At 47.7% G+C, this 17,226-nt stretch overlaps 1 protein-coding gene across 8 annotated transcripts in view; it reads right to left on the bottom strand.

Annotated features, from left to right (window-relative positions):
• Positions 1-369: 369 nt before the first annotated feature.
• CHFR (checkpoint with forkhead and ring finger domains) overlaps positions 370-17,226 on the bottom strand; it is a 43,081-nt gene continuing 26,224 nt past the window's right edge. For 7 of the 8 annotated variants that reach the window (XM_002722484.6, XM_002722485.6, XM_008250023.5 and 4 more), the window contains 10 exons: positions 15,844-15,998; positions 15,550-15,712; positions 12,158-12,300; positions 10,606-10,722; positions 8,094-8,177; positions 7,257-7,327; positions 6,390-6,477; positions 3,297-3,404; positions 2,863-2,935; positions 370-1,560 (listed from right to left, as the gene is read on the bottom strand). In XM_002722484.6, coding sequence (XP_002722530.3) covers positions 1,518-1,560; positions 2,863-2,935; positions 3,297-3,404; positions 6,390-6,477; positions 7,257-7,327; positions 8,094-8,177; positions 10,606-10,722; positions 12,158-12,300; positions 15,550-15,712; positions 15,844-15,998 — 1,045 coding nt within the window. In that variant the 3' untranslated portion in view covers positions 370-1,517. Of the gene's footprint in view, positions 1,561-2,862; positions 2,936-3,296; positions 3,405-6,389; positions 6,478-7,256; positions 7,328-8,093; positions 8,178-10,605; positions 10,723-12,157; positions 12,301-14,675; positions 14,809-15,549; positions 15,713-15,843; positions 15,999-17,226 lie in introns of those variants that run through there. The other variant, XM_089323543.1, reaches the window with a different exon arrangement.

Raw genomic sequence — 17,226 nt, 5'->3', positions numbered from 1 at the left:
TGTCCTCTACAGGGTCTGCGGTTTTTTTACTTTCTGAGGAGGAAGAGGCAGGTGGAAATGAATGGTTAGCCGAGCTCTCTAAGACAGACACCAGGAAGCCCCAGCCTGCCTAACTCTTGGGCAGCGTACCCTGGGCCCACTGGGAAAAGAGGCTGTGGCTTCCCAGGGTTGGTGGAAGGAAGACCCCTGTGCCGCTGTCACCAGGTGGGCCAGGTCACTCGTTACTGAGTGTGCTCACCTCACGAGGTTCATGTGCTGAAGGAGTCCCCAGACTGACTGGCAGTAGTAACACACCAGTAAATCTACACGGAGTCTTCCCCCAGAACATGAGAACATGTGGCAGCCTCATACACGAGCCCAACACAGAGAGGGGAGAAACAAACGCAGCTTGTTTATTAGAATCCAAAACGAGGACATTCTCCCACAAATACAGAGTGCTGCTTCTCAGTCTGTATCAAGAGCAAGACAATCGCTGAAAATCGTTATTCCTGAGAAGAAGCAAAAACGCTACCAGTTTGCAAACAAACAGAACAGGTGATTTCAATGACAGATAAAAAGATTTTCCTAACAAAACCCAAAGTTTCAAGTATTATTCCAGATGACATGGCAAACCTAATGTGGCAGCAAAGGCCCCAGCTCCCTCTCATGCTCTGTGGGGTCCCCGTGACAAGGGCATGCCCCACAGGGACAAGTGGGCACGTGGCTGTGGCCATCAGGAAGAAGGCAGCCGTGCATCCTGGCCCTCACCTCTGCTCCACAGCCGGGACCCGTGGCCAGCCCTACATGAGAGACAGCAGTGCCTCAACTCACACACTTTAGCAAGGGGCTGCTAACTCAACGTCCACAACTCATGTTAGCAGTTTTGGACATTTGAAGACTTTTTTTTTTTTTAATAAACAGTAACATATGCTTATTCTTTCAAATACCATCCACTCCTCAGCTTAGTCAATTTGTAAATTATAAATTATATTATTTGTGCTACAGTTTGTGATATTTAAATCTTATTAAAGATAAGCACCAAACCTATTAAAATAAAAAATATATAAATTGCTGTGGTCTCCCCGACAGCAGAATGATCTGTACATCCTGCAGGCTGTAAACGTAGGCTCCCTTTTCCTTTAACAGAACGGTTTCGATCAACTTTCCCCTTCCTCCCATGAAACTTTTCCTGAACAGAGATTTTGGACAAGGTACGAGGGCAAACCTGTACTACTGCACTACCACCGTCTTGAGTGAAAGAGGATGACTGTGCCCAGCACGAAGCGCCTCCATCTCTGCTGCTCGCGGCCCTGCCTGGAGCTCCCCAGAAGGACGGCTGTGGCACCAGGGCCTCTCAGTCGCTTGCAGGAGATACAGCTCAGCGAGGGAAGTGTCACACCAGAGTACCTGCCCAGAGACCCCGGCGTCGCTTCAGGGGAACTGTAAAAATGCCCTTCAAGTGTTTGTATTCAGTATTTTTTAGGACGAGCTGTCACTGCAGCTCCAATTCTGCAGCTATCTCAGCGCCTCTCCTGATGCTAGTTCTTGAACCTCGTCTGTTCACAGATATGATTGAATTTCCTGCAAGGAGAAAATGATCGAATTACACAAGGAAGCATCAGAGACGTCCAAACAAGCAAATTTTGAAACCACATTCTGGAAGAACTACGTGTTAAACAAAATGGCAAATTTGTAACAATATCAAAGAAATTAAGTCCCTTAGATAGTCATCTTTGTCTTGTCTTAAATTCTGAAACACAAATGGACGCATCTCAGGTGATTTTCTCAGAGGAGGAGAGTAAAAGCTAAGGCTCCTCTGCCCACACTGCGGGCACGGCCGTCGCCCTGACAGCTGAGACAGAGTCTGGCCCAGGGCACACCTTTGCTCCCTTCTCCACACTGCCAGAGAGAAAGCTGAACCCAGGACCCAGTTGAATCTCTGTTTTCCTAATAAAGTGGTCTCTCAGGGCAGGCATCTGGAGCACCCCCATTATCAGGATGCCTGGCTCCTGTTCCGGCTCCTCTGTTTCTGATTCCAGCTTCCTGCTCATGTGCTCCCTGGGAGGTAGCAGGTGATGACTCAAGTACTTGGGTCATTGCTATCACATGGGAACCCCAGACTGAATTCCAGGATCCTGGATTCAAGCTGGCCCAGTCCTGGCTATTGTAGGCCTAAGTCTCTCTTTGTTTCTGCCTTTCAAATAGATAAAAAGAAATATATATATATATATGTATTTTCTTTTTTTAGAAAATGGTGTCTTCCACAAGTTGTTTACGATCAAGTACAAAGTCAGGTTTCTATTCCACAAACACTCCTTAGAGGGAGGCACCTTTATCTGGGTGGTCCTGGTGTTTCTCGGACTGAGGGCACTGTCTCAATTACATGGGGCTTGAGTTACTGCTTAACAGGGTGAAGGGTTGCGCCTCATCTGTGACCCCAGGGTGACCTGGATGTTGCCATGCACATCCATTAGAGACACACAGTGGGGGTGACTGTTATCACAACCACAAACACCCAGCTGTCACAGTGCTAGGCAGACGGGGCCTGTGTCTCGGGGTGAAGTTCTTAGCAACCATAGCCACCAGCTCAGAAACTGCTAACCCTCAAATGGCAGGTATGCTCCAAAAGCTGTCAGAGAGGTAGAAACTCCAGTCACAAATACAAGGAGATGGAAGAAAACGGTGAACTCTGGCATACAAACATTTCATGAAACGAGGGAGTAGAAGAGCAGAAGTCCTAAGTCACACACCGCATGACTCTATGGAAGTACAATGACTAGACTGGTGTGTTTATGAGTAGACAGTTGGCTATTTCCATTGCCTTCCCCATTCTGGGGCCTTGAAGACCTGTGGCTGGCAAGGGTGTTCCCCAGCCTCACTCACATGGCGTGGTGAGCCTTCACCTGTGTACGGCAGTTACGGCCCCAATAGCAATCAGGACGGGATGTTACGGCCACTAGAAAAAAAAATTACAGGTATGTATGAGATACATCACACAAACCAACTCAGCTGACTGCATCAAGTGGAGACACAGTGAGGAAACACAGCTGAATTGCAGAACATCTTGTCGGCAAACTAATTTCCTGGATTGTTCTGGGATCTCAGAAAAGAAAAAAAACACATATAATTAAATACCAAATTTAGGAAATGAAATCTGATGTCTTTAATTTTCTATGTTCTAGAAATTCACATTGCCTTGATCAGTCTCTGACAGCTGTCTACCCTTTCTGTTAGACAAGACCAGCGAAGGCATCTGTTAAACAGGGAGTACAAAAGCCGATCCACACATAAGCAGAGTTGGGGAAGGGGTTCCTCACCTGGCAATTCGGAAGCAGGAATGTTCTGCCGATACTGATAGGTGAGCTCTCTGAAGCTGCGCAGGCCACAGCAGTAACACAGCACAGTGTCCCCAGTGACTCTGTCATCTGGAAAAACAGGGCCTCCTGCAGACACTTTCCAGACAGAACAGCAGGAAACCAACCCACTGACCCATAAATGACATAGAGACAATGGGCCAGACATGTGGAAAACATCAATTAATCCAGCAGGAGTACTAAGAAGAAAACTGACATGCATATTATTTTCTCTTGAATTCTTTTTAAGCAAAGGTTGACTACCTCATATCAGAGGTGTTTCAGATTTCAGATTTTTTTTTCCGATTTTAGAATGCATATATAATAATGAGTTATCTTGGGGAATAGGACCAAAGTCTGCACACTAAATTTATTTATGTTTCACATACACATCATATACAACGCTTGAAAGTAATCTGATATGATATTTTTAGTGTGCCTGAATTTTGACTGCAGCCTATCACTTGAGGTCAGGTGTAGAATTTTCTATTTGTGGCGTCAGGTCGGCAACTCAAAACTTTTGGATTTCAGAGCATTTTGGACTTTAGATTTTTGAATCAGAGATGCTTAACCTGTATGTTGTGAAAACCAAGTGGCCCCTGGGAAGAGACCTGTAAATGTGACTGCCTACAATTTAAATAACAACATGGAAATACAAACAACAATCAAAGGTGAAAAACTAATGATACAGTGAGATCATACTTGGAAGAAAAATGACGATGTATTATACACTTTTAACAAAGAAATCATACAAGTCCACACCAAAACATAATTCCCTAATAGTATCATATAAATACGGGCCAACAGGGAGTGCAGTGGAGGATGGCCCAGGTGCTTGGGCCCTGCACCCCATGGGAGACCAGGAAAAGCACCTGGCTCCTGGCTCCTGCCATCGGATCAGCGCGGTGCGCTGGCCGCAGCGCGCTGGCCGCGACGGCCATTGGAGGGTGAACCAACGGCAAAAGGAAGACCTTTCTCTCTGTCTCTCTCTCTCACTGTCCACTCTGCCTGTCAAAAAAAAAAAAAAAGTAAAAAAAAAAATAAAAAAATAAAAAAATAAATACGGGCCAAGATCAGAAACAAGCAGATGAACCATAATCACAAAAAGAGCATCAATCTTGTCAATAATCTAGTATAGACAAATAAAACAATGACCTATCATGGTCAGTGTCTCTCAAATTTAGAAGATAGAGCATGAAGCCTGGGGTATCTCCTTTTCAGGCACTGAGGTACAGCAGGAACCGGGGCAAGCTGGGAACTACACATGTGCCTGAGAAAAAGGCTCACCTGTGTGAACCACTGGGTTGAAAAATCCCATTTTTCTTACTCTGTAACAACTTTTTGAATCCAACATATTGCCTTGTAGATATTATTATTATTACAATATTGAAATAGTATTGCAATATTGAAATAGTAGGAAACTTAAAACAACTTATGCTTTATTAGTGAACTGGTTAAAAAAAACTATTAGAATATTATGTGGGCCGGCACCGCGGCTCACTAGGCTAATCCTCCACCTAGCGGTGCTGGCACACCGGGTTCTAGTCCCGGTCGGGGCGCCGGATTCTGTCCCGGTTGCCCCTCTTCTAGGCCAGCTCTCTGCTGTGGCTCGGGAAGGCAGTGGAGGATGGCCCAAATGCTTGGGCCTTGCACCCCATGGGAGACCAGGAGAAGCACCTGGCTCCTGCCATCGGATCAGCGCGGTACGCCGGCCGCAGCGCGCCAGCCGTGGCGGCCATTGGAGGGTGAACCAACGGCAAAAAGGAAGACCTTTCTCTCTGTCTCTCTCTCACTATCCACTCTGCCTGTCAAAAAAAAAAAAAAAAAAAAAAAAAAAAGAATATTATGTAATAAAAAAACCAAGGTACAGACCCTTAGTGACAGAAAGGAGTCCATAGGACATACAAGATTGTAAGCAGCACACTCAGTCGGATTTCACTGGTGAAAGGTATGCTTGTATACACACCTACACACCCAGCTGTGTGTACAGGTACCTGCAGGCACCCGCTGTGTGTGTGTGTGTGTGTGTATAGGTGCTGAGAACGCCAACGCAGCATGGGATTTCAGAGTGAGCTCTCCAGTGACTTTTACTCTACCCTCTGTACTTCCCTGGACCACTGGCATTTTCTCAGCAAACTACATCATTAGAGAAATAGGAAGCTAAAAAAACCAAAGGGAGTTCAGACCCAGAAGGCAGATCTGGGCATCCTCACAGCCGCTGTTTCAGCACCAAACACCCAACACCCAAAGGCAAGACACTCACTAGAAACTGTCCACGATACAGAAACAGTTTAAAAGAATTTTAAGTAAACCTCTCAAGTCTTTATTTCATATTAATTTCTTAGGGAAAAATCACTTGCTAGTATTTTTTTCTTTTTTTAAATTTATTTGAAAGTTAAGAGTTACAGAGAGGCAGAGGCAGAGGGAGAAAGAGAAAGATAGAAAAATCTTCCTTTCGCTGGTTCACTTCCCAGAAGGCCACAATGGTCGGAGCTGAGCAGATCTGAAGCTTCTTCCTGGTCTCCCAGGAAGGTGCTGGGGCCCAAGGACTTGGGCCACCTTCCACTGTCTTCCCAGGCCATAGCAGAAAGCTGGACTGGAAATGGAGCAGCCGGGAACTTGAACCGGCGCCCATATGGGATGCCTGCACTGCAGGCAGTGGCTTTACCCACTACGCCACAGCGCCGGCCCCTGCTTGCTAGTATTTCTATAACATCCTTCCATGACAAAAATCACACTTTACAAAGCACCATGTGCGCCCCGAGGAGAAGTAACCCCCTCCAGTGAGTGACTGACCACCCCAACAGCAGACAAATGGCGGGGGACAACCAGCTCCAGGACCCTGATGCAGGTAACTGGTGGGGTCTCTTCAAGCTGCACCCGCTCTTCCTTATGGAGAGAGGTGCTGGAACACATCACACAGGCTCAAACCCGACTTCTGAAACCAGTGCAGCAGCATCAGACTCTCTGTCTCTCTGTCAGGGTGGGTGGAGTGGTCCGCACTCCAGGAAGCAAAGGCAGCCTCGAGATGCAGGGAGACAACTAGGCAAAGCTTACCAGACAGCAGAAAGACCCCGCGCTGCAGAGCCAGGAGACTTTCTGACAACACATCTTTCCAGGTCAGACCCCTTGCTGCCAGATAATTCTGTGACAGGGAAAAAGAGCAATTAGAAGAAATCCTAGTTCAGAGGAGGAAACATTGAACTGACAAGAGAGGAAACATTTCATGAAAGGCCCCTCGCATGGTGGAAGCCAAAGCCAGCCCCACAGGTGACACTCACTCACTGCCACACAAGTTCTCTCCAGAATCTTAAAAAGGAAGGCAGACCTTTGAACCCTGAGTGTTCTCAGTTCCCACATATTCTCAAAAATTCTACAAAGACACTCAGCACAGGTACAGTCCTGTGACAAGAAGCCCTCAGGAGCATGGAACTGTTTAGCCCTTTTTGTGTAGACTTATGAAAAAGGGCCACTGTGGACTTCAAAGCAGAGTGTGGGGCTGCTGTTGCTCTTCTCGTGTCAGACAGGAAAACCCCACCATTGTGTGTGTGCTGTCAGCAGCACTGGGCGTACACAGGAGGGTGGTAAGGGTCTCAGCAAGAGGACACAGGTGTATGCCAACAACATTAAAATACTAAGAACCAAGCCAGCCACCACAAACGTGGGGACAAAGATGGTCAGAGAAGGAGGGCACCAGAGAGAAGAGCCAGCACTTCCAGGAAGCCTCTCTGGGAGCTGTGGGAGCCAAGGCACAACAGGCAAAAAGGAAACACCCATTTTGGGAAAATGAGAAAAAATATATATCCCAATGAAATGCAGACAACTAGATGTACCCATCAGAAAATGTAAAAACATCCCTGAAATAAAATTTTAAGGAAGCCCCTCCTTGGTTTCGTGCAACCCCAGAACTGTGAAAGGCTGTACCTTCAGGATGTCTGACTCATAGTTGTTGTTGCTCAGCACCCCATCCAGACACTTGTCCCCCAGGTTCAGTTCTGCCAAGATGAAGGAAGCAACGTTATCTGGCTTTTCAAAACTGTATTTATTTATTCATTTATTTAGAGAGGCAGGTAGAGAGACAGTGAGCAAGCGAGCATGTGCTCCCCGATCCACTGGTTCATTCCCCAAAGGCCCACAACAGGCAGGGCTGGACCCCAGGCAGGCCAAAGCCTAGAGCTGGGAACTCAGTTCAGGCCACGCAGGTGGCAGGGATCCAAGTATTCGGCCATCACTGCTGAATTCTGTGATTCAAATAAACAGGAAGCTGGAGTCAGACACCAGAGCTGAGTATCAAACCAAAGCACTCCAATATGGGTCCCAGACGCCTACCCCAACCACAATTTTAAATAGAGGAAAGGAAAAGTGATTTCCATTCAAATCCCTCCTTAAAGCTCTTTGTGTCTTCTCAGCACCTGATCTGTATCACAGAATCTTAAACTAGAAATAACTCTGTTTAGTGGTGGGTTTCTTTTTTTCCTCTTTTTCAGTGGTGGTGCTTTATGGGTACAAATGAACCCTCCTCTACTGGAAGTTAGTATTCCCCTTAATTTTTCTGGCAATTCTTGTTTCTGAGCCAACACAAACCTGACACTTCTAACCTGGCCAATTTCTGCAGCTCAGCAGGAAAAGTCAGTTAGTTACTCGGTAACTAACAGTGGCCTCCCCACTTTCTTTGCACACAGCAGATCATCTCCTGCCCTCAAGTTCACCAAGAGAACACACAAAAATCAAAGCAACTCAAGGCTGAAGAGCCAATATTACCACAGAATGGGGCCAAGCAGCCGAAGCAGCCAGTCCGAGCGCAGCCCCAGTACAGGTGGCAAAAGGGCTGCAGGCAGATGGCACCTACGACAGAGAACAGCTGTCAGTTGGGCTTCAGCTCTCCTGAAAAACACCACTGATTTAGTTTCTAGGGAACGTGTGATCAGGGGTCACATCTCAGCTCACATCAAACGCGACTGAGAGTTGTGACCCTAACTAAAGGCCAGACCCATACTGCCTCTTATACTCTATAAATGTTCATCCCAGGAAGACAGCAAGATCTACAGAAGAACAGAATCACACCTGTTCCACCATTTAAACATGGTATCATAATTTTCCTTCTAGCTCTGACATCTAATACACTCACAACAACCACATATCACACTCTACTTCAACCTGAGTATTTTCTCAGACTGTTACCTTCCCTGTGTGGACATTATTTCTTACCATTTAATATTCTATGTAATGGAAGTCCATGGAATAAAGCAGTAGGTGAGTCCTAACCAAAATTCTCATAGGGTTGCACATTTAAGTATTTTTAAATTTGTAATCAATTCACAACTCTGTGTATAAAGCATTCTACATGAAATGACAATCAAAAGCAAAGATCACTAGTGAAAAGCTGGCCTCCTATTTTTTTTTTAGTATTTATTATTAAGGGTTATAAAAACATCCAGAAAGATTTAAAAAATGATGTAATGATATGTGTGAAGAGCTTCCCTTCACAGTAGCTTTCCTTCACGATTCCGTGCCATTTCCCTCTTTCATTACACACTGCAAACTTCTGAATCAGTACCCCACCCTTAGTCTTCTCATTTATTTTTTATTATTATTATTTTTTTTTATTTTTGACAGACAGAGTGGACAGTGAGAGAGACAGAGAGAAAGGTCTTCCTTTTTGCCATTGGTTCACCCTCCAATGGCCGCTGCGGCCGGTGCACTGCGGCGGTGCACCACGTTGATCCGAAGCCGGGAGTCAGGTGCTTCTCCTGGTCTCCCATGCGGGTGCAGGGCCATCCTCCACTGCACTCCCGGGCGACAGCAGAGAGCTGGCCTGAAAGAGGGGCAACCGGGACAGAATCCGGTGCCACGACCAGGACTAGAACCTGGTGTGCCGGCGCCGCAGGCGGAGGATTAGCCTATTGAGCCGCAGCGCCGGCCTTAGTCTTCTCATTTATAAATCAAATTCCTTTTCAGTCCACTATTCAGAATGAGCATATTTTTTTTCTGTTCCATAAAGAGGACTTTTTTGTTCACAATTGAATCATAATGCAAAAGAGTCAGTTTCTACTGCAGTCGGCTTCTCTCGGTGTTGAAGAAGAAATCTGTCCCCACTTGGCTTATCATCCCCACCAGAATGGTTTCTGACTTGCTCTTGGCAAGAGACCTCTGAGAGGAACACGGCGACTGCCCTGCAGTCTTTAAGTGGCCTCAGTCCCTCTAGCTCTCGCCAGTGTCTTAGAGCCCTTCCCTCAGTTGCCCCATCTGCTGATTGCCTTGTGCACACTCGATCACTTCTCACTTGCCGCTTCTCAATCTGTGGCATCAGAGGGCAAAGACCACCATGCAGATGGGACAAATGACCACAGAAGCCAGTGACTATCCAGTGGCACCAGGGTATATGTCCTAGGGCTAGGATAGCTGAATGCTGCCTGAGCCAGAATCCACACCCTGGCTCTACCAGCGACCATCTCACACTTGTCTCAGGAACACAGTCTTCCTAAGACTTACTCTGTGGTTTCCTCTGAGTGCCAAGAACAACTTTATTTATTTATTTTTTAAGATTTACTTTTTTTTTTTTTTTTTTTTTGACAGGCAGAGTGGACAGTGAGAGAGAGAGAGAGAGAAAGGTCTTCCTTTCTTTGCCGTTGGATCACCCTCCAGTGGCCACCACGGCCGGCGGGCTGCGGCCGGCACACTGCGCTGATCCGATGGCAGGAGCCAGGTGCTTCTCCTGGTCTCCCATGGGGTGCAGGGCCCAAGGACCTGGGCCATCCTCCACTGCACTCCCTGGCCACAGCAGAGAGCTGGCCTGGAAGAGGGGCAACCAGGACAGAATCCGGAGCCCCGACCGGGACTAGAACCCGGTGTGCCGGTGCCGCAAGGCGGAGGATTAGCCTAGTGAGCCGCGGCGCCGGCCAAGCTGTTTTAAAAGTAAGAAGTATAAATTAAAGCAAGGTAATATATTTCACCTACTAGATTTAAGAGCAACACATCATAAATTAATTGTAGTACTGATGCAGGGGCAGAAGTAGGTACAATTCCTAGAAGAAAACCATCCATGAGTGGATACTTGGCAAGTTGAACAGGATCATGTCAGCAACTGGTGGGAAGAGATGGATTACTCATTGTGTTGAAGTGCAAGCAACTGATTATGCAGATGAAATAAAGAAAACAGGAATTGTATCCTTACTTCGCACCCTACACAAAAGTCAACAGCCTTGGCCTTGAAGGACGTCCATGTCTTTGCAGAAGGAAGGGCATCTTGGACAGACCTGGCACAGGTACTCACACTGCTGAGGGGCAACGCGGGGGTCCTGCTCACGCTCTGCTCTGCGGTCGGGCATGGGCTGGAAGCAGCAGGTACATATGGCGTGGCTTCCTTGCAGAGGGCACACATAATCTTGGGCTGTTGAAGTATATACATTTACATTCAGGTCATAGCATGTCAGGACACCAAGCAGAGACAATGGATTAAAGACTTCTTGAAGTGCAGTGAGAAAGTATTTGTGAACAGAGACAGACCCTAAGAGAAAACCACAGACAGTTCAGACCTATCCTGATAGCCACAAGATATTCTACCATTTAAACTAAGGAAGAGGGCCGGCGCTGTGGTGTAGCGGGTAAAGGCACTGCCTGCAGCGCCGGCATCCCATATGGGTGCTGGTTCAAGTCCGGGCTGTTCCACTTTTGATCCAGCTCTCTGCTATGGCCTGGGAAAGCAGTAGAAGATGGCCCAGACACTTGGGACCCTGTACCCACGTGGGAGACCCAGAAGAAAGCTCCTGGCTCCTGGCTTCAGATTGGCACAGCTCCAGCTGTTGTGGCCAACTAAGGAGTAAACCAGCAGATTAAGACCTCTCTCTCTCTCTCTCTCTCTCTTTGCCTCTCCTCTCTCTGTGTAACTCTTTTTTTAAAAAATTTTTATTTATTTATTTGAGAGGTAGAGTTACAGACAGTGAGAGGGAGAGACAGAGAGAAGGTCTTCCGTCCTTTGGTTCACTCCCCAGATGACTGCAATGGCCGGAGCTGCGCTGTGTTGTGACTGTTGTGACCCAGACAAACCTGGCGAGGGACAGGCAAACCCAGGACCAGGGCTGAGCATCTACACTGACTAAACACTGCCTTGCCTCTTCCACCCACAAGCTCTACAAAAGCCACAGAGATGCTTAGGAGTGTGGCTCTGACAGACTTTTCAGTCAGGACGCTGGGATGTGCTCAGGCTAAGCAGTGGCTAAGAGGCCAGGGCCCTTAAGGGCCATCTTTCCCTTCTGCAGGAACCATCACGTGAACAGGCTTGAGAACTACAGAGTCCACTGCCCTGCCCATCTCTCCTTTGCCTTTTTTTGCTGGCATCAGAGGCCTGTTGGAAACTGGCCACTGAAGAGAGAACATTTAGGGCAGCTCTTGAGATATGAGGTAGCTCATGGTAACATCACCACTCACTACTGCAGAGAAGTCAGTCTTTTATTTGGTGGTCAGATGTATGATCATCACATCGGGTCTAACAAACCCCACTGAGGGACCTCAGCTACCCTGAAGTCGCAGGCTAGAGAGACAGCAATGCTTAGAAATGGAACTGTTAATTCCCAGGAGTGTCCAGGAAAGGAGACCCACAAATAGTTATTTAACTTCTTGGTCCAAATTTGATTATGAAAAGAAAGCCAAGAGAGATGTGGGTGGAAACAGTGAAGCAAGAGAGAGGACAGCAAGAAGCACCAGAGAACATGTAGCCTGTTGGCTAAGCTGCTTGTGTGAGTGTAGCGAACCACAAGGACCGCGAGTAAGGGTAATAAGGAGACACCGTGGAGGAAAATGCCCGCAGGAAGGCAGAGCTGTCTCACCTGTGGTGAAGCTGGCGGACGTGGATGGTGAGTCTCCAATGGCCTGTGGGGCCCCCAGTTCAGTGCCAGGTGCTGGGCAGGGAAGGGGCTGCACCGCCTGCCTTCTGTACTCAGGACACTGTCGGCACACGATGTATGGCTGACTGCAACAAAAGCACGTGCAGAACTGGAGCTATGGAGGCACAGGGCTGAGCAGTACTCACATGCCATAAAAACAGTGATTCTCCCTGTACTGGCCTCATCCCCCTTCCGGCCTCAGCTCTGTCCTTGCTCAGTTTTATCCCTACCAGTACAGGAAGGGGTAAGGTCAGACCCAGAGGAAGCTCCTGGCTCCTGGCTTCAGATCAGCACAGCTCCAGCTGTAGCAGCCATCAGGGCAGTGAACTAGTGGATGGAAGACCTCTCTCTCTCTCTCTGCCTCTCCATATCTCTTTGTAACTCTTTAAAAAAAATAAATCTTTAAAGAAAAAAAAAGAAGCACCCACAGAAAAAATACATATAAGACTTTTGTCTCAATTAGAGAATGCCTTTCTAAGCCTGACACCAATGGCAGGAATCAATGAGGGATGAGCCAGAAACATCTCATTAGAGAATCAAAACATAGTGAAAAATTTACTCAGTCTCTCTCATGAGAAAAAAGCCAATGAAAATGACACTCCCCTTTCCTCCTACTAACTGGCAAAGCCCCTGTATGCATTTCATACAGGCAGCTCTGGTGGCCTTTCCGACAGGCAGCAGAGTGACATACCTATCAGTAGACTAGCAAGCTGTAATTCCTGGTCATACTCTTAACTTGACCCTGTGGGGCCAGTGTTGTGGCGTAGCAGGTTAAGCCTCTGCCTGTGATGCTGGCATCCCATATGGCACCAATTCAAGTGCTGGTTTCTCCACTTTCAATCTAGCTCCCTGCTAATGTGCCTGGAAAAACAGCAGAGGATAACCCAAGTGCTTGGGTTCCTGCACCCACATGGGAGAAACTCCTGGTTTCAACCTGGTGCAGCCTCAACTATTGTGGCCATCTGGGGAGTGAACCAGAAGGTGGAAGACCTCTCTAACCCTCCCTCTCTATCTGTAACTCCACCTTTCAAATAAATAAAATAAATATTAAAAAAAAAAAAAAAAAGGCCGGAGCTGTGGCATGGTGGGTATGGCCACTGCCTGCGCACGGTGCCAGTGTCCTCCTGGTTTGGGTCCCGGCTGCTCCACTTCTGATTCAGCTCTCTGCTGTGGCCTGGGAAAGCAGAACAGGATGGCTCAGGTCCTTTGGGACTCTGCGCCTGTGTGGCAGACTCAGAGGAGGCTCCTGGCTTTGGATCAGCTTGGCGTCAGCCATTGCAGCCATTTGGGGAGTGAAAGATGGAGGATCTCTCTCTTTCTCTGCCTTTCTCTAACTCTGCCTTTCAAAAAAATAATTAAAAAAAAAAAAAAAAAAAAACTTGACTACTTCACTTTGGATATGTGTACAAATATAAACTGTTAACATTATTTCCAAATTCAAAATGTTGGGAATGTCACAGAATCCTACGTGCATTATTATCCCATCTTTATAAAAGTATTGATTTATTAGTAAATGTTGTTCATTATTTAAAAATACATGTATGGGGCTGGCACTGTGGCACAGCAGGTTAATTCTCCACCTGCTGTGCCAGCATCCCATATGGGTGCTGGTTCTAGTCCCAGCTGCCCCTCTCCCAATTCAGCTCTCTGCTGTAGCCTGGGAAAGCAGTAAAAGATGGCCCAAGTGCTTGGACCCCTGCACCCATGTGGGAGACCCAGAAGAAGCTCCTGGCTCCTGGCTTCAGATCGGCACAGCTCCAGCCCTTGAGGCCATTTGGGGAGTGAACCAAAGGACAGAAGACCTTCCTCTCTGTTTTTCCCTTTCACTGTCTGTAACTCTACCTCTCAAATAAATAAATAAAATCTTTTTAAAAAAATAAAAATAAATACATGTATGAATACACATATGTATGGTGAGATGGATAGAATAAAATTTTGACATTGAAGTGATTTTTCGTTTCCTTCTTTTGGATTGTTGCTTGTTAAATTTTGTAAAATCAGTGATAATAGGCCAGCATTGGCTTAATAGGCTATTCCTCTGTCTGCGGTGCCGGCACACCGGGTTCTAGGCCTGGTCAGGGCTCTGGATTCGGTCCCGATCACTTCTCTTCCTATCCAGCTCTGGATTCGGTCCCAATCACTTCTCTTCCTATCCAGCTCTCTGCTGTGGCCCAGAAGGGCAGTGGAGGATGGCCCAAGTGCTCGGGCCCCCGCACCTGCATGGGAGACCAGGAGAAACACCTGGCTCCTGGCTTCGGATCAGCGTGGTGCGCCGGCCGAAGTGCACCAGCCGTAGCGGCCATTGGGGGGGGGGGGGTGAACCAACGGAAAAGGAAGACCTTTCTCTCTCTCTCTCTCTCTCTCACTCTCTCTCTCACTGTCCACTCCGCCTGTCAAAAAATAAAAAAACAATGATAATAAGTTTCCTTTCTTTGGGGGTCGGCGCCGTGGCTCACTTGGTTAATCCTCTGCCTGCAGCATCGGTATCCCATACGGGAGCCGGGTTCTAGTCCCGGTTGCTCCTCTTCCAGTCCAGCTCTCTGCTGTGGCCTGGGAATGCAGTGGAGGCTGGTCCAGGTCCTTGGGCCCTGTACCTGCATGGGAGACCAGGAAGAAGCACCTGGCTCCTGATCGGAGCAATGTCAGCCGTAGCGGCCATTTGGGACTGCACTGTCTCTCTCTCTCACTGTCTATAACTACCTGTCAAAAAAAAAAAAGAAAAAAAAAAAGATAAAAGTTTCCTTTTTTAAAAATACTATCTTTTTAAATATCAGGGCCTTGATTCAAAATTCAAGTCCTGGACTTGGGAGTTAGGAAACATCACCATAGCAGCAGATAAAATAAGGCCTCCTAGAGCTGTATCTTGTCAGCCAGGGAACTGTGCCTTTTCAGCAACCATATCCTGATAAATGACATATATTGCAATTTATGGTGTCAGATTTTGTGGTCACTAGATAAGCTACAAAAATTAAGTGTGCTTAGGTGAAGAAAAAATTAATTATGGCCTTACATCACAGCTAGCGCATCAAGACCCATGAGGAGGAGTCTAAGCGTTTGGGAACATGGGAGAGAATCAGACACCTGTCACACTCCCAAAGGCTTACATTGCCAGCTGCCAAACAGGGATCAGCCAGTCCTTGCCACACTGCTCTGTGAAGGTGCTCATACTACACCCAACATCAGGAGACAGGGTCCAGCCATAAAGGAGCCTGGCTGCTACGGGACAGAGCCAGGGCTCAGGCAGTATGCTGCCTACCCCACAGTGAACTGTGCATCAGGCTACTAACTACATCTCCAGTTCCCAATGCCCATTCTGGGCCTGGTGCAGGGTTTACCTAATGTCCGAGGATTCACTGTCAACATCTGACAGCTCCAGCAGGTCCTCTGAACTGCCCTCCTCATCAGAGAAGGACCTCCTGACTTTGGGCTGCAGCATGTCTTGAGTGATTTTATTCCTGGCATCCATACTTCGCACATCTTCTTCACTGCGACTCTTGTCTAGAATTCAAAGGAGACAGCACCCTTCACTAGCAGTGAGACAACCACAAGGACACAGCCTAGATGCTCAGAGCTGGGCTCATACCCCCCATGTCTCCAGCAGGCAGGGGTCCAGTGGCTACCCCACTTGCCTGGGTGCTGGATAAGGTATGCTTCCACGAGGTTGTTGAGGATGTGGTTTTTACAGATCCGCTCCACAGGACAACGGCAGGTGGGACACAGGGCTGAGCGCTCCATCCAGCCGGAGTAGCAGGCTGCGCAGAAGGTGTGCATGCAGGGCTGCAAACTGAGGGATAAGAAGGACTTGTCTCGGGACAGTGTCCTCCACAGATGCTCAGAAACAGCTACAGATTTGCCAGTGACTCTTGGATGGAGGTCTGCCCCAGGCCCAGCCTGGGTCCCCGTCAAGGAGTGTGGGACCCACCCATCATCCAGCCTAAAACCAAGTCTTGGCTAATACTGTGGTTTACTGTGTTTTCAGGAGGATTAGAGGAGTGCACTGTGACTTCAAGGACAGAGAAGCAATGGAGACATCGAGCACTTTTAGATCAAAGTTGGAGAAGCTCCAATTCTCCAATCCCCAGAGAAAAGCAAGGGCAAAGCTCTTCCTCACTCACTCCTGGGACATTCATTCAATGGTAAATATTGGGTTTCTTTAAATAGGAAATGCTTAAACCTCAGTATAGTACATCTAAACTGCTGCAAAGTAGAGGCCGGGTTCACCAGGTACCAATGACCCACGTCACTCAAAACTGCTGCTATTAAAATCTTTGGATTTGGGGCGGAGCCAAGATGGCGGAATAGTGAGGGCGCGCACCAATAGTCCGGGAAAATTTAGTTTAATAAAAGGGGAGTTACGGTAGCCGCAGAAAAAAAGAACCAGGAAAAAATTGCACGGGAATCGTGAATCGGAGGACCTACTGGGAGAACAAGGTCGCCCACCGCGTGGAAGCCAAGTCGCGGGAGCGAGCCGCAGAAGCCCCAGGGTCGGCACGCCAGTGCTCCAAGGGGAGTGCACGCCACACAGACAACAGCGGGGAGACTTGGGACGCTCAGGGCTCGGAGTCCACACATCGGCGCTGGAAGGGGAGGTGAGCTCAATAACCCCAGACATTGGTGGGGAAACGGGGGGTCAGAATCTAGAGGGGGGCCGGAAAGTGCAGCAAACTCACTACCGGAAAGAAGGAAAAAAAAGCTTCGGGGTTTCTCTTCCCCCTAACCTTGCAAAGGTTACAAGGCTGCAAGGCTTGAAGAGACAAAGAGCAGGCCTCCTCTCTGGATTTACATATCAATGGGGGAGAGCTAAGGAACTGAGTTACTACAATTCAGTAGCCTAGGCAACCTAGTGGGAGTCCAGAGGAGCCAAAGACTGGAAGCTAAATACCATCAATTCTGCACAGCCATGCCCTGTGGTGTTACTTACCCCCTGAATAAATAAAATAAATAAATAAATAAAAAGAGAGAGATTTACCACGCATAACCTGAGGGTGTCACCTTTGCACACCCTTAACCAG

This window comes from Oryctolagus cuniculus, chromosome 21 (genome assembly GCF_051225735.1).
Source record: "Oryctolagus cuniculus isolate XC-2025 breed Fujian yellow rabbit chromosome 21, ASM5122573v1, whole genome shotgun sequence".
NCBI classification, from domain to species: domain Eukaryota; kingdom Metazoa; phylum Chordata; class Mammalia; order Lagomorpha; family Leporidae; genus Oryctolagus; species Oryctolagus cuniculus.
The sequence above is the reverse complement of the archived record's forward strand: the minus strand, read 5'-3'. Positions and strand labels throughout refer to the sequence as shown.